Source organism: Vipera berus, assembly GCF_964194415.1.
Source record: "Vipera berus genome assembly, chromosome: 14".
In the NCBI taxonomy this organism is placed as follows: Eukaryota; Metazoa; Chordata; class Lepidosauria; order Squamata; family Viperidae; genus Vipera; species Vipera berus.
The window spans coordinates 9315233-9338231 of record NC_138217.1 but is presented as its reverse complement, the minus strand read 5'-3'; the positions used below and the strand labels follow the sequence as shown (position 1 = coordinate 9338231).

Below are 22999 nucleotides of genomic sequence, written 5' to 3'. Positions count from 1 at the left end.
TGTGTCTGTTACACAGGTGTCTATCGTAGGAAAAGCCAAATGGGCATGCAACCTAATAAGAAAATGAGAGCAATAGATCAGTGAATGCCACTAAGGGGGGGTGGGGGTGTCAAACCATATATTTAAAATCAAGTAGCTTCATGAACAGCTTGTCTCCTGGAGTCGTTGTGCTCCATTGCTGGAGGTCTTCAAGAAAAGATTGAACAACCATTTGTCCAGGATGGAATAAAGTCTCTTGCCTTGAGTAGGTCATTGGACTAGAAGACTTCCAAGGTCCCTTCAGGCCCTATGATCTACTCCTAGGTGCAAAAAACCCCCCCAGAACACATCTATGTTACAAGCATCAAACATGGATTGTCTATTATTCCAAAGCCTCCATCATTCGGAAATAACAGAATGAGGATGTAAAGCATGAAGTAGATAATGGGATGTAATTTTAATTGCTGTTTCAAAGCAGATGTCTCTAAGTTGAGGTAGGCATGATGTAAAGGCTGTTCATTGCAAGTCTGGATCTAATCAGATTGCAAATCTGAGCTCCATTGGCAATTTCAGCTGGATTTTGCCCGATCCTAACACTCTTAGTTATTAGCAGGTTGTGACTTTTGTTTTCTTAAACTGTGATAAAATAGAACAGAATAAGAACAAGAGGCTAATCGTATACCAAGACTGGTCCAGGAAGATGCAGGAATGTACCTGTAAGAATTGTGTAGTTCACTAGAAGGTGGACACATCTTAGAGAAATTTTTATCCAAGGGGTCACCAGGTGTCAGTTAGGACTTGATGCACACTGAGGAACACTGCAAGCATCAACAAGTACCACATCTCCTGGTACCAACAGAAACCCAACAGTTTGTCCAGGTTGTTGAACTACCAGCACAACAAGAGACACACACACCCCCGGAATTCCAGAGCGATTCTCCAGATTTACAGGTGGCTCTTCTGCCACCTTAACCATCAACAATGTCCAAGCAGAAGATCTGGTTGATTACTATTGCTCGTCTTACATCTTACAACAGCAATTGGCTGCCCACAGTGATGCCGTCTCAAGGGGGAAGTGAAACAAACAACTGTCTCCTTGGCAGCTTAAAGAGACCCACAAGAAAAGAAGTCATTGATGTGCAAGATTTCCTCATTCTTGGACACAAGAGGAAGGCCACGCTTCTCTTTTGTCCTTGAGTCAGCCTCAGAAGTGGTGAAGGAACTAATGTTATCTTGCTGGCCTTTGGCTGATTCAACATATTTGGAACTGTGCAATCTTGAGACAAACATTGAGACACTGGGGAGGGGTGGGGCTGGGGAAGATTTATCAGAGGTCAATTTCCCCTCCTTAAAAGCAATTTTTGTCATGTGGTGGAGGGCTTTCCAGAGTGGTGGAGATTTAAGGTGTGTGTGTGTGTGTGTCAAGTGAGCAGAAAGAAAAGTCAACCTCCATACAGATAGTTCGGAGACCCCAATCCTGAAAACTCTCATTGCACAGACTTTCTTTTAAAGAAACAGCCTGGCTTGAATTCCAGAATCTGCTGTACTATGTTGAGCTCAACATTCCTGTTGCTAAGCAAGATGGCTGTTAAGTGAGTTTGGCCCCATTTTCCAACCTTTCTTGGCACAGTTGTTGCGCAAAATCACTGAGGTTGTTAAGTTAGGAACACAATTGTTAAGCGAATCTTGGCCAGTCAGAAAGTTGCCAAAGGGGATCACATGACCCCTGGACATTGCAGCCATCATAAATACAAGCCAGTTGCCAACCGACCCTCAATTTTGATCACGTGCCTATGGGGATGCTGCAACAGTTGTGTAAAAACCAGTCATAAATAACTTTTTTTTAGTGCATTGTGACTTTGAACGGCCATTGAATGAATGGTTGCATGTCAAGGACAACCTGGTATGCCAGAATTTGAGAAAAACTCACAGAAATTAAACCGGAAGAGCTGGGTTACTCTGTGGTGGCAACAGTCAGAGGTGGAACTTTTTCCAACGTACACTTTATTAAAAGGCATAATGACAAATTCACCTTCTGATGAAGTACTCATTGCTCCAAGTTACATTGGAAGTAATCCATGTTTTTCAGCCAATGGCACATTTGACGCTTTCAAGAAGCTTTTTTTAACTGCAATACCCGTAGCACAAGCAACAACAAGGTAGCAAAGTGATGTGGTCATTTCCCACTGGGCCCCTCCCTATGTATGTGTGTTATTTGTATGTGTGTGTGTGTGTGTGTGTGTGTGTCAAAACGATTCAAGATGGTGGCCAGAACTGTACGATCAACCTTTAATCTTAATCATTTTTTTAATGCTTTGTGATACTTTAGCATCATGCAAACCACGTTGGGCTCCTGAATGAAAGATGGGATATAAACTTAATAAATAAATTAGATGTAATTGAAGAATACCTGGAGATCCGAAGGTCCCCTCATCTCAAGATAGATAGTACAGCAGATTCTGGAATTCAAGCCAGGCTGTTTCTTTAAAAGAAAGTCTGTGCAATGAGAGTTTTCAGGATTGGGGTCTCCCAACTAAAAACATATATAAGAAGCCTGTAAGGGGAGTGTCTGTGTTCCTGCATTGTCTTGCTACCGTAGCTCAATCAACGTCTGACAGTTGACCTTTGGCAACTTGTATTCCTGTTTAAGTCAGTTTGCTTTGCAATTTGCTAATCCAGAGCAGAGCCAGAGATTCAGCAGGATGGTGAGTAGAGGAGAAAGGTATTTAAAGTATTTTTTCTGGCATCCTGGTTAATTTAGAGTGACCCCTTTTCCATCCGGAAGTTGAGTTGAGACTCTAGAAAGAGTTTTGAATCTTAGCTTAGGCTGAAGGAGTGGTGGTGAGCGTGCCCCATTAACAGAATAACAGAGTTGGAAGGGAACTTGGTGTCTCACCTCCCGCACCCCCACTCAAGCAGGAAACCCTATAAACATTTCAGATAAACAATCCTCCAGTCTCTTCTTAAACATCTCTGTTTTTGGAGCACCCACAACAACGTCTGAAGGCAAGTCGTTCCACTGATCAATTGTTCTCACTGTCAGGAAATTGTTTCGTCAGGAAATTTCTCCTGAGTTCTAGGTTGCTTCTTTCATATCTACCTGCACTGGGAGTTCATCTTTTTAAACATCCTATTTAGAGACCCCCTTCAAAGGGGTTTCTGAACATAGGCAATGAAATGTAGAGCAGATATCAACAGGTAGATAGCTAGCAGCAGGATTCACCTATTGTGCTTCAGACATGGTGTTTCTTTATTTGAAAAGGTAATGCTAGGACAATCCTGAAATCTTGTATCCAACTCTGTCTGCTGGGCTACACCCATAGCTACGTGATGTGTTGGGCAGTGGTTGGATTCAGCAGCTTCCCACCGGTTCGGTAGAACCGGTAGCTAAATTTTGTTGAGTTCGGAGATCCTGCTAAATGCACACTGCTTCTGGAAGTCCATTCTAGGCCTCAGAGGCCCAGGCCTCCATCCACGCAGAGAACCGGTTGTTCAGGTATTTGAATCCCACCACTGGTGTTGGGTAAGCTTAGATACCCTTGAGTTACAATGGTTTGTGTGTTGTGTGTGTGTTTTGTTTTTGTTTTTTTTTGAACTGGAGCGCACAACTGTGAAAATTATACCAAAGGTGCTTTCTCACGAGGCAACTGGACTCTTGAAGAAACAAGAAAGTCCCACTTGCCTCGTGGAAAAGCATCTTTGGAACAACTATGACCTGGATGACTAAGAATCTCCACAGACATTTGTGAAGATTATACAGCAAGATTTCCAAGGCAGAAACATGTAGAATCTTCTTGCATTGGTAGATGCTGAGAATGTAGCTCCTCCTCCTAAATGGAATTTGGATTGTGTCTGTTCCTTTTCTGGCCTTCTGTTGGGCAGTCAAGATTTCCGAGGCCTGCCTTCTTTTTAAGTCATATGTTTCAGAATGGGTGGCACACAAGACAGAGCGATTGCACATTAGGGCTGTGCATTAGATCAAATGTGGGTTTGTAACAGAAAAAAAGAATTCCAGGTAATTTCAAGGCAGGTGCTGAAAGTTTAGTCTTTTCATTAAAAATGATGTTTATGGGTGAATAATGCTGGAGGTTCATCTTTTGAGACGTAACACAAAGTGACAGGGTGTGTCCCAGTATTCTAGCCTCTTAAAATTCTGAACTTCAAAGCTTTGCCAGTTCATTATTCCAAGTCAAAGTAAAGGAATCAAGTTTGCTTCCAGATCTCCGGCTTTTCAGCAGCTTTAAGACAGTGACTCACTAGCATGAGTAATTAGATAGTTGTCTTTATCTTCACCACCTTCCAGTTGGTTAATTGTCCAAAACAAGTGAGCAATCTTTAACAATAGACTTAGCTTGTAAACTGGGAAATATCTGAAGCTGGTAAATTAATCAGTCTGGTTAATGTTTAGAAATGAGGAGTTGTTTTTTTTTAAAATGCTTGCGATTAGTACTAGCTTAGAAGGAGGATTGCTGTGAATGATCTCCTAGGATCCATTATCTATTTTTAACAAATGCTGAATCTCCTTTATTCTTCTGCAACTAATAATAGAATAGAATAACAGAGTTGGAAGGGACCTTGGAGGTCTTCTAGTCCAACCCCCTGCTCAGGCAGAAAACGCTACAACAATGATGGCGAACCTTTTAGAGACCGAGTGCCGAAACTGCGACTCAAAACCCACCTATGTATCATTGGGTGCCAGGTGGGCGTGTCCCATAGGGTGGGTGTGGCCCATTGGGTGGGTGTGGCTGCAGTGGTAACAGCAGACTGGGTGGGACTGAAAAGTTCAATCAATTAATTCCCACATTTTTTTCCCCGCGAGAAGTTGAAATTGATTGATTGAACATTTTGTTTTTTGCACATGGCAGCGGAGGCCTAAAGTGAAAAGGTTTTATAAAAGCCAGCTGAAGGTGTAGGACTGGGGCAACAGCGCGCCTGCCCACAGAGAGTGCTCTGCATGCCACCTGTGGCACGCGTCCTATAGGTTAGCCACCATGGACTTAGGGTTAGGGTTAGATCACCATGAACTCATAGAGCAAAATGGACATCGCCAACAAACTCGGGAGTGCTTGGGTATGGTTAGGAGGGCACTTACCTTTCTAGCCTGCCCTATCTATGTTTCCTGGTAAAATACGTGGGAAAATCCCATTGGAGGAAAATTCCACTTAGGGTTAGGGTTAGGTCACCATGAACTCATACAGCAAAAGGGACATCGCCAACAAACTCGGAGTGCTTGGGTATGGTTAGGAGGGCACTTACTTTTCTAGGCTGCCCTATCTATGTTTCCTTGTAAAAATACATGGGAAAATCCCATTGGAGGAAAATTGCAGTTAGGGTTAGGGTTAGGTCACCAGGAACTCAGAGAGCAAAATGGACATCGCCAATTATTTATTTATTTATTTATTGGCACACAGTGGTGGAGGCCTAAAACGAAAAGGTTTTGTAAAACGCAGCTGAAGACCTAGAACTGGGGCGACGGCGCGCCTGTCAACAGAGAGGGCTCTGCGTGCCATCTGTGGCACGCATGTCATAGGTTCGCCACCAGCAGCGTATACCATTTCAGTCCAATCTCTTCTTAAAAACTTCCCATGTTGGAGCACCCACAACTTCTGGAGACAAGTTGTTCCACTGATTAATTGTCCTCACTGTCTCCTTATTTCTGGATTGCTTCTCTCCTTGATGAGTTTCCATCCTTTGCTTCTTGTCCTTCCTTCAGGTGCTCTGAAAAAAAAAAGTTGATCCCTTTTTCTTTGTGGCAGCCCCTCGAATATTGGAATCCTGCTATCATGTCACTCCTAGTCCTCTTTTCCATTAAACTGGGCATACTCAATTCCCGCAACCATTTGTATGTTTTAGTGTTGTTATAATACAACTTCTTTAGCATGTTTCTTTTCTCCTCCTCAGTCAGAGAAAATGAATTGGGAAGTGGATTACGTTTGGCATGAACTGAACAATGACTGCTGAATGTTGCAGTGTATTCTCCACTATGTTTCTTTACCTGCTTTCTTCTTCAGCTGGTGCTGGTGATAGGAGACTTTCACATCCCACACCGATGTAGCAGCCTTCCAGCCAAGTTCAAAAAGTTGCTAGTTCCAGGAAAGATCCAGCATATCCTTTGCACTGGGAATCTTTGCACCAAGGAGAGCTATGATTATTTGAGGACGCTGGCCGGAGACATCCACATTGTTAGAGGAGACTTTGATGAGGTAGGTCTTCATGGATGGTCCTCAGTTGCTAAACCAGAATCAGACACATTCTCCAATCTGATTCTCGTTTAGCAATTGAGGACCATCCATTCCTTCTACTGGACGTTCTTGTGTTGACTAAGGAGCATGTCTTCCTGCCATGTTCTGGACGTTCTACTGATATTGTGGTGGTTTCCAATGCTATAATGTTCCTCAGCCTTAAACGTACTGTAGCATGAGGGTGTTGAACTAAAATCTGCCATTCCTAAGAGGAAGTGGACACTTCATCCATGTCACTGTGGGGGAGAATGATGTGAACATTGTAACCGTGAGGAATCAGTTGTAGCTCACTTTTTTCAGCCCAGTTGCCGCTTCGAACAGTCTCTAAATGAATGGTAGTTAAATCAAGGATTATCTAATAAAGGACAATATTTGTAGCTCAGACACTAGGGGTCCTTGGTACTCTCTGAGCTTGTTGGTTTTCTTGCAGATGTTTCATGACCCAAACTAGGGCTAGTCCTGATGATGTCACATAGTTTGGGTAATAAAACATCTGCAAGAAAACCAGCAAGCGTAGAGAGCAGGGATTACTTTTATTGAGCCCTGCATTGGCTAATGACTGACATGGGTTTTTGCAGGGCATGAGTTATCCCCAGCAGAAAATTGTCACCGTTGGACAGTTCAGAATCGGTCTGATCCATGGCCATCAAATTATACCTTGGGGGGATCTGGCCAGCTTGGCGATCCTGCAGAGGCAGCTGGATGTGGACATCTTAATATCTGGACACACTCACAAGTTTGAGGCAGTAGAACATGAGAAGAAGTTCTACATCAATCCTGGTTCAGCCACAGGGGCCTACAATGCTCTGGAAAGGTGAGAACTACACAGTTCAAGGGATTTATTTCTGGAGATCATTTTTTTTCTTTCATTCCTGGTTGTTGGGTGGATGATCAGGCATGGCCATCAAGTGGAAAACACTGGAGATGACCCAAGTAAGGTGAAGTAGAACCTAGAATAACAGTGTTGGAAGAGATCTTTGAAGACTTCTAGTCCAACAGCTTACTCAAGCAGGAGACCCAGTGGTGGGATTCAGCCGGTTCGCACCACTTCGGCAGAACCGGTAGCTACTTTTTTGTTGCCCAGGCCCAGAATGGACTTTCGGAAGCGGCATCCACACAGAGAACTGGTTGTTCACCTATTTGAATCCCACTACTGAGGAGACCCTATACAATTCCGGACAAATCGGTGTCCAATCTCTTCTTGAAAACCTCCAGTGAAAAGTGCATTTCCCCCCCCTAAAATAGAACAAAGGAAGAACGTGGAAATTGTCCATCTTCTGAATAAATACTGTGGGAACCTGTAACAATCAGATTGGGAAATTGTCCTTTAGACCATAGGATGACTTAATTCTGCCGTCATTGTTTTTATGAGTTAAACACGAAGCATGTTCACTTCCAGTAAATCTACTAGGTTTTTTTCTGCCAACATATCTCCCATCTTTTTTCTCTAGGCGATTGCAGTTGGAAAACAATATGATTTATAGTGATCAATATAATGAGCATATAATTAATAATTATATATCATAGAAGATTTCAATAAATCCTAGCAAGATTTAATCTCTGCCACATCAGAAGCAGTTAGATGGTTAGCTTCCTTAGATTTCAAATTATAACATCCATCCCATTGAAATTCTATAGCTTCATATTATGGTGATTTTATTGTTGTTTTATCTTAATTATTTTATCTCCTATATTGTCTTGTCCACATACCTTATATGTACATATTTGCTGATGCTTTATTTAAACTACACTTGTGCATCCATGTAGATGCTCAACCTAAAGAAATAAATCCTGAACAAATGCACTGTTTTTTAGCTAGCTATTAATCCAGAAACAATAGAGTGTGTTACAGTTTATTTTATTTATTTTATTTTAATTCCATTTAGCCTAATGTGTTTGATAGACCTTCAAACCTTGTTTTATTAAGACTGCTTTCTTTTAAATGAAGGAATACTGCAAATTTTGGAGAAACTGCTTCCTATTTCAACTACAAATATTTCTTCTTTCCAGGGATATAATTCCTTCATTTGTTCTGATGGATGTTCAGTCCTCCATGGTGGTTACTTATGTATATCAACTCATTGGGGATGAGGTGAAAGTAGAAAGGATTGAATACAAGAAAACATGAAACGAAGAGATTTTCCTTGGATGTCTATTTCAGCTAGAAAGTTTAGCACATCTTTAAGTCCATTGTGGTGATTTACTGGAGTGCTGCACCTGTACACCTTGGGTTCTTCAAGTTGCTTGAGGTTATTTGCCGTGAATTTAGAGAGCAATCCGAATGTTAAAAAAAAAATAACCTTTTTCAATATATTAACCTCAGCAAATTTGAAATTGTCAAAAAGGTCTGTTATAGTGGCTGAAAAAGACAGCAAAGTTTGTTTGTGTGCATCGAATGTCCGAGTTTCTGTGTTTGAATAAAGTTCTTTCTTACATGCATAGCTTGAGAAGGTGTCATTTCTGAAATCCAAGGATTGGAATGGACAGTGGCTGGACTTTCACAGACAAAGGAATGCTTTGCCTTTGTGAATAAACCAGAATGTCTTAATGTAAGGGTTACGAGGAGAGGGTAGTCAGGTAGTAAATGACCAAGGAGATAATAAAGGCTGATGGCGTTGTAGGACTTCCAAACCAACCAGGATCTGTGAAAAAAGCTAAGGAAAGTCTTGGGATCGATCATCTAAAACAAGTTTCCATTTAAATTGCCAATTCCTCTGTGAGAGTCTTTCATTTCCAATTAAAAAATAAAGCTAACCAAATCCAAAGGACCCGAAGGCAGGACAAGAAGCAACGGATGGAAACTGATCAAGGAGAGAAGCAACCTAGAACTAAGGAGAAACTTCCTGACAGTGAGAACAATTAACCAGTGGAACAACCTGCCTCCAGAAGTGGTGAATGCTCCAACACTGGAGGTTTTTAAGAAGAGACTGGACAGCCATTTGTCTGAAATGGTATAGGGGTTCCTGCCTGAGCAGGGGGTTGGACTAGATGGCCTCCAAGGTCCCTTCCAACAACTACTACTTCTTCTTCTTCTTCTTCTTCTTCTTCTTCTTCTTCTTCTTCTTCTTCTTCTTCTTCTTCTTCTTCTTCTTCTTCTTATTATTATTATTATTATTATTATTATTATTATTATTATTATTATTATTATTATTATTATTATTATTATTATTATTATTATTATTATTATTATTATTATTATCCACATGTATTTTTATCCTCCTGGTGCATAAAAAAAGGGATAATTTCAGAACTGACCAGTTCTTGAGACTAGAAACCTTCATCAAATCACACCTGACAGTAAAAAAAAATTACTAATTTGAATATTTTTTTTTGGATGCTTGGAACCTCTTCTTGGGAAGCACAATTGAACTTGTGATTCTACTGCATGGACCTTTCTGATTTTGGCTAGAGAGGTAATTGCAATCCTGGTTCTGTTTTTTGCCACGCACCAAGGTTTTCCTCTCTTCGATATTTACACAAATCTTGCTTATGCAAATTTCTCCTCTGGTCATTTGTTTGTGCTAAGAAGGTGTCACGCCTGGCAAACAAAGTCAACAAAACCCTAAACATTTGCATGGCTGTCACTGATGCATTTTGAGAAGATTTAAGAGAGCAGGAAAAGAAAGATTCCACAGCAATAAGCGTCATTATTTTCCCCCCCCAGCTGTCTAAATTTGCTGCTGTAGATAACCTACCATGATCTGGTTAATCTTTCTCATTGGCTTTCTAAATTACTACTCAGGTAAGCAGGCACACAGATTGAGCATTGGTTATAAAAACGGGGTGCAGCTCTACTACTTTGGAGAACAGAAAATATCACCGTGATCCTTTTTCATTCTCCACGAAAGCAAAGGTCTAGTGCACCCAAGACAGCACTGCAAAATATCCGATGGTTTGGTATATTCTGCAAGTCTCGAAAATGGGTCAAATATGTGTGTTGCATTCTCTTCTTCAAGGGGTCAATTCACAGCCAGCATGGATCCAGCCAACCTCTACGTCCGTCTCTCTGGGACAAACGGCCAAAATATCCTGTACTGTGAGTGGAACCGTGAATACTATTGCTTGGTACCAACAGAGATCTGGACAGGTTCCCCGCTATGTGCACCGTTCTGGTGGAAGCAGAGGTGACGGGATCCCGGATCGGTTCACGGCTTCTGTCTCGGGATCCATTGGCTATTTAACCATCACTGGAATTCAGGCCAAAGATGAAGCTGATTATTACTGCGCAATGTGGCACAGCAGTGCCAGCTCGTTGCACATTGGCACATCCTGATGAGGAAGTGAGAAAAAATACCTCCTCTCCTCAGAGAGATGTACGAGTCCTTAGAAAGCTGCATTTGAGGCCTGACCAAGACTTTTTATAACAAAGGCAGAAATCAGTGGATTTTCATGTGCTCCCAGGTTCAGCTTATGGTGGCTCATAGCCCAGCTCAAGAGCCACCCTGAAATCATTTCCAACCAAACAATGAAGCACACTGGTTCTTTGCAATACATAGAGACCCAGTGAATTGGACATAACAGCAGTGTTTTGCTGGTTACAATACACATTTGCTCTTTTTTTCACATGCACACAAAGCCAAGGATGCTTTTTCAAGAAGCGACTGGACTGTCTTTGTTTTTTGTTTTTTGTTCCTTGAAGATGTTTCGCTTCTCATCCAGGAAGCTTCTTCCGTTCTGATTGGATGGTGGGGAATGGAAGGATTTATATTCCTTGCAGTCATCTGCTCCTTCGCGTCCTCCGTGAGTCTGCCTGTTCACAACTAGACGATTTGCAAGGAATGTAAATATAAAGTTAGCACAGGAGATGGCCTTCCCATTTTCAGCCAAACGCGATAGATTATTTTCTTGAGAGGAATGGCTGGAGCATTCAGGGGAAAGACCAAACTCCTTCATGACTTGTTAGCTCATGGTTTCAAGGGATGTTCAGGTCGGTGATTTGTGAGTGGCACCAAAAAAGATCCAAAAGGCAAACCGAATGCACAACACCAAACCACAATCGCTAGTTATTGAGACCTAGCCTTCTCCTTTGCTAAACGCCCCCAGAATCCTCAGCGATGGCCCAAGTACTTCAGAAGTACTTTGCCTCATTCTTCCTAGGGTTGAGAAAGGAGGGCTGACCCGAGATCTGGGTTTAGGACTGAGATAAGGACTAGAACTCGCTGCCTCCTGGGTTCCTAGTGAAGGATGGGTACTGCATTACTCTTTTCTAAAAGGGCGAGGTGGAGAAGACTGCACTCGTAGCTGTAGTTGCAGTGAGAAAGATGCGTAAAATTACATAGGGCTGGAAGGGACCATGGAGGTCTTCTAGTCCAACCCTCCTACCCAAGGCAGGAGACTTGTTTGTCCAATCTTTTCTTGAAAACCTGAGTAAGAAAACCTTTTTTTTACTCAGCCTAGGAAGAAGAAAGCAAGGACAAATCATTTCCGAAAATGTTGTCCAGAAATGGGCAAGGACTAGTCCAGGCAACCTTGGAGACTGACTTGAAGACACACACACACACACACACACACACACACACACACACATACACGTTTGGTCTTTGTTTCTGCAGTGATGTCACTTACCCCCCTGAGACCTTATGAGCACGGGACAGATTTGCATAAAAGTGTTATTCTGTAACTCCGGATTTAATTTAAGGAAGGAAAGCTTCCATATTGGTGTCTTTTTCAAAACAAAAAAAGGTGCCTTCCTCTTTGAGAATTGAACATGGAGCAGATTTTGCTTTGCCTTCTATTTCTCAATTACTGGACAGGTAAGAGATAAATATACATTGTGGGACTCCTCTGGGATTTATTTAGATGAGATTATGGAATCCTTGGTGCTCTCCGAGCTTCATTATTTGCCTGCTGACATTTCCTTACCCAACTAAGTAACGTCTTCAGTGCTAGTAAGTGTGGCGTTTGCTCCTTGTTTATATACAGCACTGGTCCTGCCACTGTTGGCGGAAGTGGTTTTCTCTTCGGTAGGTCCTGGATTAGATTTTTGTGGGTCCTATTCAGGAATCAGGGTGGAGTTTTGCGGTTGTTTCTCAAAAGAGTCAGCTTGTGAGTGTGTCGGATTCTCTGTTTGCTTGCTTGTTGTTTACATCACAGCTTAACATTCATATATTCCAGGTGTTGTTTCTCAGGCTGGATTGATTCAACTGCCTTTCCAATCTGCAGCTCTTGGGAAGAAAATAAAACTTGCCTGTGATGTGATGACTGGGTATGAAGAATATGCCGTCTCGTGGTATCAACAGAGAGCAGGGCAGGCACCACGGCTTGTGTTGACTCCCAATTACTCCAGAGGTCACGGGATCCCAAATCGGTTCTCTGGCTTCAAATCAGACAACACACATTATTTGATCATCACCAACGTCCAGCCTGAAGATGAAGCAACATATTATTGTGGAGGAAGCTACGGTTTTGCATAAGATTCATCCATGCAGTCAAGCGAGGAATTGAAGTTGAAGCTGTTCTCAACTTGAAGAAGAAAAGAGATGTTTGCAAAATATTAGATGCTCTTCATTCTCCATTAACAATTTGTAACTTTGGAATTCACGGGAGGAAAGTACATTTTCTAAAATGCCCAGGGTGCAACTCTATGGTTATTTACCTGGAAGTAAAGTTCTTTCACCAGAGACAGACGGCAGTTCAAGCAAACACAGAATGGCACGGTGGAAATGCCACTGAGAAGATCTTTTTGAGGCAAATCTGTGCTTTGCTATCATGATAAAACCTAACAATTTACGTCTGTGAAAGGTTTTGTGGTGTATTGTTAGTTTTGGAATTTCATAGACTTCCAGCTCAACTGAGAGGGACTTACTATGATTCAGAATAAAAGGGCCAAGACTCCTTGAATGACACAAATTTGATTTATTTAATACATTTTAAAATAAGAATTCCTCTTTTTTAAAGAGAGAGAGAGAGAGGGAGAGAGGGAGAGAGAGAGATCATGCTAACATTTTGTGATTATTTGATCTTTAGACACAAGGGGGGGATCTTGGTTCAGTTTGCTACACTGGGAAAAATTTAATAGCTTAACTTCTCTAGATGCTAGAACTAAATTAAAAAAATCTCCAGTCTATTATGCATATGACTCTCACGTGGGTCAACCATGTCCATGCATCGCACTTTGCTTTATTGCCTATGTTGGATATTTTTTAAAGAATAAACTAAGTTTGTAAACCAAAACGGCGCATGGTCTTCCCTCTCCTAAATTGTGTTTTTTTTATTATTATTATTATTACATTTATATCCCGCCCTTCTCCAAAGACTCAGGGCGGCTTACAAGCTTAGCAGTAGCCTTCATTCTATGCCTGCTTGTTAGGGCTTTCACACACACCCCAAGCGGCATTATTACAAAGTCAGCTTATTGCCCCCAACAATCTGGGTCCTCATTTTACCTACCTCGGAAGGATGGAAGGCTGAGTCAACCTTGAGCCTGGTGGGATGCGAACCTGCACTAATTGCAGGCAGCTGGTGTTACTTAAAGAGGCATTAGCCCACTGCTCCACCAAGCCCTGCTCTTGCTTCTCCATCTATTTCTCTAGGCTCAGATGACCCACTCATCCAGAAATTGATCACACACGTTGGGTTTGCACACCTTGCTAGATGGAAATGCGGTTGTCTTTCTTTGACATCCAGGTATCTGAATGGTCTCTCTGTGTGTGTGTCTCTCTCTCTCTCTGTGTGTGTGTGTGTGTGTGTGTGTTCAAGTCAGTGTTGCCTCCTGGCAATGGCCTGGACAGGTCCCTGCAATTTTCTCTGCAAGATTTCAGAAGGGCTTTTGCCATTGCCTTCTCTGGTGGGGATTTTTATCAATGTCACTGGTGTTCAGGTCAAGCGCCAGATGTTTCAGGATTGCACCCAAGGCTCCTATCACTATTGATACTACCTTTGCTATCTTCTTCATCACCAACATCGTCAAGATTTATGGGCTAATGACTAAAACTTCTCACCAATTCTCACCAGCGCCTGCGTTCCTGTTCTGTAGGCCAAAAATTCAGATTCTAAAGTATCTCCCATTCTTTCTATGGAATTTCTCAGTCATCCAGGTCATGGTGGTCACAACCGAAGAAGCATCTTCGATGAGAAGATCAACATCTTCCTCAAGGAAAAAACAAAACATAGTGCAGTTGCCTTTTGAAAAAGCGCATTTGAGACTCCCGTTCTTTCTTTTTCATGGATGCAGGAAATGAATTTCCTTTTCATTTTACACTTGGCCAAATTTATCTGTGTACCTCTTACTTCCAGCTAGGGAAGATCTTGTTTACAGCCTTGATCAGGTTTAAATCATCACTTTGCTGACATTACGATGGAGTGAGTTATATGAATCCTTGGCCACTAAAAAGGTAGCTGCGCATGGACAAATGTTATCTGAATGGATTTGAATCAAGTAATTCAAAGTGCTGGTCATAAAGCCCTACATGGCTTGGGTCCGGGGTATTTGAGGGAACACCTGCTGCCAGCATCAAGTTCCCTTCTTCCAGTGCGCTCCCACAGGGAGGGTCTTCTCAGGGTCCCACCGGTAAGAGATTGCCGGCGGGTAACACCCAGGGATAGGGCCTTCTCAGCCTGCCCTCTGGAACCAGCTGCCAGTGGAGCTGAGGACTGCCCCCGACCTCCGTTCATTCCGCCGGGGCCTGAAGACCTGGCTCTTCGAGCTCTCTGGCCCAGGCTGAGGATTAATTTATTTTAATTGGGGTTTTATTTGTACAGGGATAAATTTAATCTTTTTTAAACTGGTTTTTAACTTTTGTATTTTTGGTTTTTAATTCCCTGTAAACCGCCCTGAGTCCTCCGGGAAAGGGCGGTATATAAATGTAATAAAAATAAATAAAAATAAATAATTGCACATGAACTCAGAAGCTTCAAATAGTGACTATGCTATGGGGTTAATCATCAAAGCCAAGAAGACAGACCAGAGGCTGTCTATTCACACAGCCCTGGTTATTGCACATTTGATGTTCACGTAGCTATTGAAGATGAGGAGACGAATGAAGAATTTAGGTCTCGTCAATTTATTTCCTGGAAGAACCAGCCCTGTTCAATTCCCCAACCCAACTTCATTCTTCTATAGGCCTTTCTCCTAACTTCCCCACATTCTGACAGAAAACTCCAAGAAAAGCATCCTCTTAAGCATTGCCTTTATGCAAATGTCTTCTCCACTCATTGGTCAAAAAAGATTGGTTAGTCTAATAAGGCTGTGGCTCATCAATTCAAGGAAAACCAATCAGATAATCTATATTTGCATGGACTTTTCTTCCATTCTAGGAGGATTTAAGTAAGAAGGTCGAAGGATCCCAAGTAGATATTCTTTGGTTTTAGGAAAAGGGGACTTTTTGAAGGAAAGCAACATGGCCTGGGCAATGCTTTTCCTTTCATTTCTGACTTATGTCTCCTGTAAGTATGTGGAGGACCTCTTCTTAAATTGTCCAATAAAAACATAATATAAAATCTAATAACGTCCATCCAAATGATGGTTCTGGGATTTTTATGGAAGCCCAGATAATCTAACAAGTCTTCATTATTTGCTGTTGTTTCCCCCACTTTGTAAAGGCGTCACTTCGCAGCCCACCTTGACTCAGCCCGTGTCCCAGTCTGGGTCTCTAGGAGGAACAATGAAACTCTCCTGTGGCATCAGCAGCAATCCAAACACCATTGCGTGGATTCAACAAAGATCCGGAGAAGCTCCTCGCTTTGTGCACTGTGATGGCTGCAGCAGCAGGGGACCAGGGATCCCAGACCGATTCACGGGAACCCGATCAGGCAACAACGGCTACTTAACCATCACCAACGTTCAGCCTGAAGACGAGGCCGATTATTACTGTTACATGTGGTATAGCAGTGGTAGTGTGTTCCACAGTGAGACAATCTAATGGGGAACTGCGACAAAAACCTCCTTCCTTCGCAGAGCAGGGAGTTGTTCAAAGGTTGCGTTGGTCTTTCTCTGGTCTACTGAAAGTGCACCACAGGCCATCTCTTTCAGGAAGAGATCGAGCCAAGGATCCATTTTGCAGAATCCATAATCAGTTTGATCTACAGGAAGACAAGACAAAACAGCCCACATTTTTTTTTGTCTCAGCATTAAAACAATAACTGTAAACATGATATAGGCCTACCTCCTTCATACCTCTCACTTTTTTTTCAGTAAACCATTGATGTCATTCTCTACCTTGGCATTTTTCAGTTGAACAATTATGCTTAGCCGGTGAGCAATATAAAAAGAATTGGGAGAAGTCAATTGTTTAATCAAGAAGCTCCAGGATGAATTTTCATCATTTCAAGTCTTAGGAAGGACCTCCAGATTCTTTCCTTCCCTTTTCCTCTCCTCTCTCCTCTCCTCTCCTCTCCTCTCCTCTCCTTTCCTTCCCTTTCCTTCCCTTTCTTTTCCTTCCCTTTCCTTCCCTTTCTTTTCCGATCTTTTCCTTTCCTTTCCTTCCCTTTCCTTCCCTTTCTTTTCCTTCCCTTTCCTTCCCTTTCTTTTCCGATCTTTTCCTTTCCTTTCCTTTCCTTTCCTTTCCTTTCCTTTCCTTTCCTTTCCTTTCCTTTCCTTTCCTTTCCTTCCCTTTCCTTCCCTTCCCTTTCCTCTCCTCCTCTCCTCTCCTCTCCTCTCCTCTCCTCTCCTCTCCTCTCCTTTCCTTTCCTTTCCTTTCCTTTCCTTTCCTTTCCTTTCCTTTCCTTCCTTCCCTTCCCTTCCCTTCCCTTCCCTTTCCTCTCCTCCTCTCCTTTCCTTTCCTTTCCTTCCCTTTCCTTCCCTTTCTTTCCTTCCCTTTCCTTCCCTTTCTTTTCCGATCTTTTCCTTTCCTTTCCTTCCCTTTCCTTCCCTTTCTTTTCCGATCTTTTCCTTTCCTTTCCTTTCCTTTCCTTTCCTTTCCTTTCCTTTCTTTCCTTCGCTTTCCTTTCCTTTCCTTTCCTTTCCTTTCCTTTCCTTTCCTTTCCTTTCCTTTCCTTTCCTTTCCTTCCCTTTCCTTCCCTTTCTTTCCTTCCCTTTCCTTCCCTTTCTTTTCCGATCTTTTCCTTTCCTTTCCTTTCCTTTCCTTTCCTTTCCTTTCCTTTCCTTTCCTTTCCTTTCCTTCCCTTTCCTCTCCTCCTCTCCTTTCCTTTCCTTTCCTTTCCTTTCCTTTCCTTTCCTTTCCTTTCCTTTCCTTTCCTTTCCTTTCCTTTCCTTTCCTTTCTCCTTCTTCCTTTCCTTTCTTCCTTTCCTTCCCTTCCCTTCCCTTCCCTTCCCTTCCCTTTCCTCTCCTCCTCTCTTTCCTTTCCTTTCCTTTCCTTTCCTTTCCTTTCCTTTCTTTCCTTTCCTTTCCTTTCCTTTCTTTCCTTCCTTTCTTTCCTTCCCTTTCCTTCCCTTTCTTTTCCGATCTTTTCCTTTCCTTTCCTTTCCTTTCCTTTCCTTTCTTTCCTTTCCTTTCCTTTCCTTTCCTTCCCTTCCCTTCCCTTCCCTTCCCTTTCCTCTCCTCCTCTCCCTCTCCTCTCCTTTCCTTTCCTTTCCTTTCCTTTCCTTTCCTTTCCTTTCCTTTCCTTTCCTTTCTTCTTTCCTTTCCTTTCCTTTCCTTCCTTTCCTTTCTTCCTTTCCTTTCCTTTCCTTTCCTTTCCTTTCCTTTCCTTTCCTTCCCTTCCCTTCCCTTCCCTTCCCTTCCCTTTCCTCTCCTCCTCTCCTCTCCCTTTCCTTTCCTTTCCTTTCCTTTCCTTTCCTTTCCTTTCCTTTCCTTTCCTTTCCTTTCCTTTCCTTTCCTTTCCTTTCCTTTCCTTTCCTTTCCCTCCCATAAATAAGCTGTTCTTCTGCCACTTAAAGCACTACAGGCATAAGACAATACTGTGGGGATGAGGGTTTCAGCAGACTGACGGCACACGGGGAAAAACTGTCTTTGCGTCTAGTTGTTTTATCATGCAATGCCCTATAGCGCCATCCCGAGGGGAGGAGTTGACACCGTTTATGTCCAGGATGTCAGGAGTCTACAGAGATTTTCTCAGTCCTCTTTCTGACCAGTGCAATGGACAGGTCCTTTATGGAAGGCAGGCTGGTTGCAATTGTTTTTTCTGCAATTCTAACTACGCGTTGCACCGGTCCTGTTTAGCTGCTGTCCCAAACCAGACAGTTTGGAAAGAATCTTCTCCAGTTGGGTAATGAGCTCCAGGAGAGAAAAAAAAAGGATAGTTCTGGATTCTACTCCACCCAGCTTCCCAACAAAGTAGGGAGGAGGAAGGAAAACTACGGGAATCCCTGGATATTGTTGCTTTTGCTGATCCAAGAGTGGATCTCTTGAGGTTCCTTCACCCCTTTTGGCCAATGAGGCAGCTGAATATTTGCATGAGCTTGTGGGACAGAGCTTAAGGAGGAATCAGGAAAGGGGGTGGGGCACCAAAGTCCTCTAGCTTTGGATCACAACCAAGTTGGACCTTCCTCCCCTTCATTTTCTCCACCATGGTGTGGACTTTGCTGCTACTATTCTTCTTTTACTCTCCAGGTGAAATCAAACACCCACCTTGGCTGTTTTCTGATTTTGTGCCATCCTGTTTGCTTCAGCTTCCCATCTTTGAAAGCGTCTTAATCTTGATATTCTACTTCTAGGTATCATGTACAAGTACAGTTTGCGTCAGGAGCCTGCCCTCTCTGCATCTCCAGGAGAACCAGTAAAACTCTCCTGCAATATTACCAACGGCTTCTACTTTGTTTTCTTCGCATGGTACCAGCAAAAGGGAGGAGAAAGACCCAGATTTGTCCTACATTATAATGCAACCTCCAGAGAGACAAGATTTGGCCCAGATGCTAGAGGTCATTTCTCTGCTTCTACAAACACCCCCAAGAACATTGCTTTCTTAAACATCAACAACGTGCAGGCAAACGATGAAGGAGAATATTATTGCAGTGATGACAGACACAGTGAAGAACCTCAGAGAGGAGCCTGAACGTAAACCTCCCTGGAGGACAAGTTCTTCATGCATCACAACCCAAACTTCGACACACTACTGTGTTAAAGAAGTCTCCTTAGCACACAGGATGACTCAGAAGTCTGACATTCCAATTCCAGGAAAAAGGCAAGGGAGTTCCAGTCATGGAACATCGCCAAAGCCACAGAAAGCTTACTTAGCTTCCTCCCCTATATTTCTACCACTCCTGGTTGCACGATCTTCTCTGGAGACCCAGGTGACCCAATTCAAGCAAGTGTGAAGGAGATTAAAGAACCTGATTTATTCTGAGAGGGAAAGAGGGAATTTTGAACAAATTTGGGGCTGGGGAGAACTTTCTCTGAAATATATTTGAAATGGGAGGAGGTGTCCCCTAGGTACGGTGTCAACACAACTAACATCAAATGTTTTTGCTTTGACAACAGATGGAGATGCAACCATTTTCTTCTTTTGTTTTACCCTTAGAGTTAGATGATACTGGGGGGAGGAATGTGCACGAGAGTTTAGCTAGACATAACAGTACTGAACCTAGCATGAGAACCAAGCTTATTGAAATAAGAGATGATAAGAATTGGCCGGCTGGAGAACTGGAGGGGAAGCTTGCATTTCAAACTAATTGGGGAATGTGATTTATGACTGTTAACTGGAGGAGGGAATTGTGCTTTGATACTATGTGCTCAGGGGAGGGGAATCCAGTTTTTGGCTTTGAATGTGTTAGCGCCGATGCTGTGCTACTCAAATAAAGATTCTTTAAGGTAAACAATGCTTCAAAGTCCTTTGAAGAGTTTCATCTGTCGGAACCAGGACATACAGTCACAGGATACGACAGCAGGGGGTGCCACCTTCTTAGAAACCTTGTGCCCCCACTCCTGAAACTCTCCTCTGTGCAACCGACTGAGCAATTTCACCAGCTGCGAAAGGAAAGTGAATTAGATGGCATGAAGAGCTTGAGACATCTGTGGTATTATTCTGAGGGAGTAAGTATAGGAAGACAAGGGATGCTTTTTACAATCAAAACAGAATTACAGCAAGACAGTTTCAACAGAGAAACCTTTCGCTGCCCTTGTGTGGCAGAGCAAACAGGGTGTCCAAGGCAATCTGAAAAAAGCTGAGGTCCCACATTATGACCAAAAACCTAAATAAAGACATCTTCTTAAGACGTCACCCTATGCAAAGGTCTTTCCCATTAAGTGAACAATCTGCTTTGACCAGATTGGCTAGTCTGATAACGGGGTGGCTTACAAAACCAAGGAGAGCCAATCGGGTGGGTCTATATTTGCATGGACCTTTCTTCAGTTCTAGGAGGACTTATTTAAGAAGATAATAGAATCACAAGTAGACGTTCTTTGGTTTTTGGAAAGGGAGATCTCCTAAAGGAAAGCACCATGACCTGGACACTGCTTTCCCTTTCACTTCTGACTTATGTCTCCTGTAAGTATGTGGAGGACCTCTTCTTAAATTGTCCAATAAAAACATAATGTAAAATCTAATAACGTCCATCCAAATGATGGTTCTGGGATTTTTATGGAAGCCCAGATAATCTAACAAGTCTTTATTATTTCCTCTTTTCCCCCACTTTGTAAAGGCGTCACTTCGCAGCCCACCTTGACTCAGCCCGTCTCCCAGTCTGGGTCTCTAGGAGGAACAGTGAAACTCTCCTGTCGCATCAGCAGCAATCCATACTACATTGGTTGGATTCAACAAAGATCCGGAGAAGCTCCTCGCTTTGTGCACTGTGATGGCTGCAGCAGCAGAGGACCAGGGATCCCAGACCGATTCACGGGAACCCGATCAGGCAACAACGGCTACTTAACCATCACCAACGTTCAGGCTGAAGACGAGGCCGATTATTACTGTCACATGTGGTATAGCAGCGGTGGCGTGTTCCACAGTGAGACAATCTAATGGGGAACTGAGCCAAAAACCTCCTTCCTTCGCAGAGCAGGGAGTTGTTCAAAGGTTGCATTGGTCCTTCTCTGGTCTACTGAAAGTGCACCACAGGCCATCTCTTTCAGGAAGAGATCGAGCCAAGGATCCATTTTCCAGAATCCATAATCAGTTTGATCTACAGGAAGACAAGACAAAACAGCCCACTTTTTTGTTTGTCTCAGCATTAAAACAATAACTGTAAACATGATATAGGCCTACCTCCTTCATACCTCTCACTTTTTTTCAGTAAACTATTGATGTCATTCTCTACCTTGGCATTTTCAGTTGAACAATTATGCTTAGCCGGTGAGCAATATAAAAAGAATTGGGAGAAGTCAATAGTTTAATCAAGAACATTTCCAGATGAATGTTCATCATGCAGGTCTCAGGAAGGTCCTCGCTTCCTTCCTTTCCCTTCCCTTCCCTTTCCTATCTTTCCTTTCCTTTCCTTTTTCCTTTCCTTTCCTTTCGTTTGCTTCCTTCCCTTCCCTTCCCTTTCCTTTCCTTTCTCCTTTCCTTTCCTTTCCTTTTTTTCCTTTCCTTTCCTTCCTTTCCTTCCTTTCCTTTCCTTTCTTTCCTTTCCTTTCCTTTCCTTCCCTTCCCTTCCCTTCCCTTCCCTTCCCTTCCCTCCTCTTTCCTTTCCTTTCCTTTCCTTCCTTTCCTTTCCTTCCTTTCCTTTCCTTTCCTTCCCTTCCCTTTCTTTCCTTTCCTTTCCTTTCCTTCCCTCCCTTCCCTTCCCTTCCCTCCTCTTTCCTTTCCTTTCCTTTCCTTTCTTTCCTTTCCTTTCTTTCCTTTCCTTTCCTTCCCTTCCTTCCTTTCTTTCCTTTCCCTTCCCTTGCCCTTCCCTTCCCTTCCCTTCCCTCTTTCCTTCCTTTCCTTTGCCTTTTCTTTCCTTTCCTTCATTTCGCTTCCCTTCCCTTCCTTCCCCTTTCTTTCCTTCCCTCCTCTTTCCTTTCCTTTCATTTCACTTTCTTTCCTTTCCTTTCCTTTCCTTCCTTTCCTTTCCTTTCCTTTCCTTTCCTTTCCTTTCCTTTCCTTTCCTTTCTCCTTTCCTTTCCTTTCCTTTCCTTTCCTTTCCTTTCCTTTCCTTCGCTTTCCTTTCCTTTCCTTTCCTTTCCTTTCCTTTCCTTTCCTTTCCTTCCTTTCCTTTCCTTTCCTTTCCTTTCCTTTCCTTTCCTTTCTCCTTTCCTTTCCTTTCCTTTCCTTTCCTTCGCTTTCCTTTCCTTTCCTTTCCTTTCCTTTCCTTTCCTCCTTTCCTTTCCTTTTCCTTTCCTTCCCTTCCTTTCCTTTCCTTTCCTTTCCTTTCCTTTCCTTTCCTTTCCTTTCCTTTCCTTCCTTTCCTTTCCTTTCTCCTTTCCTTTCCTTTCCTTTCCTTTCCTTCGCTTTCCTTTCCTTTCCTTTCCTTTCCTTTCCTTTCCTTTCCTTTCCTTTCCTTCGCTTTCCTTTCCTTTCCTTTCCTTCCTTTCCTTTCCTTTCCTTTCCTTTCCTTTCCTTTCCTTTCCTTTCCTTTCCTTCCCTTTCCTTTCCTTTCCTTTCCTTTCCTTTCCTTTCCTTTCCTTTCCTTTCCTTTCCTTTCCTTTCCTTTCCTTTCTCCTTTCCTTTCCTTTCCTTTCCTTTCCTTCGCTTTCCTTTCCTTTCCTTTCCTTCGCTTTCCTTTCCTTTCCTTTCCTTTCCTTCGCTTTCCTTTCCTTTCCTTTCCTTTCCTTTCCTTTCCTTCCCTTTCCTTTCCTTTCCTTTCCTTTCCTTTCCTTCCCTTCCCTTTCCTTTCCTTTCCTTTCCTTTCCTTTCCTTTCTTCCTTTCCTTTCCTTTCCTTTCCTTTCCTTTCTCCTTTCCTTTCTTTCCTTTCCTTTCCTTTCCTTCGCTTTCCTTTCCTTTCCTTTCCTTTCCTTTCCTTTCCTTTCCTTTCCTTTCCTTCGCTTTCCTTTCCTTTCCTTTCCTTTCCTTTCCTTTCCTTTCC

At 42.7% G+C, this 22999-nt stretch overlaps 3 protein-coding genes across 8 annotated transcripts in view; all 3 read left to right on the top strand.

Annotated features, from left to right (window-relative positions):
* Positions 1–8349, top strand: part of LOC308674379 (vacuolar protein sorting-associated protein 29-like) — a gene marked incomplete at both ends in the record, with an annotated part of 9459 nt that extends 1110 nt beyond the window's left edge. Inside the window, 3 exons of the mRNA XM_081338805.1 lie at positions 5991–6182; positions 6800–7035; positions 8232–8349. Of these exons, the coding sequence (XP_081194931.1) occupies positions 5991–6182; positions 6800–7035; positions 8232–8349 (546 nt within the window). The remainder of the gene's footprint in view (positions 1–5990; positions 6183–6799; positions 7036–8231) is intronic.
* The window catches only part of LOC308674356 (immunoglobulin lambda-1 light chain-like), a 99288-nt gene that overhangs the window by 23836 nt on the left and 52453 nt on the right, over positions 1–22999 (top strand). The window lies entirely within an intron of this gene.
* The window catches only part of LOC308674355 (immunoglobulin lambda-1 light chain-like), a 110427-nt gene that overhangs the window by 40321 nt on the left and 47107 nt on the right, over positions 1–22999 (top strand). Inside the window, exons 1-2 of one of the 6 annotated variants that reach the window (XM_081338754.1) lie at positions 20459–20543; positions 20698–20997. The exons of the other annotated variants lie outside the window; for them this stretch is intronic. Coding sequence (XP_081194880.1) covers positions 20498–20543; positions 20698–20997 — 346 coding nt within the window. The 5' untranslated portion in view covers positions 20459–20497. Of the gene's footprint in view, positions 1–20458; positions 20544–20697; positions 20998–22999 lie in introns of those variants that run through there. 6 annotated transcript variants of the gene reach the window in all.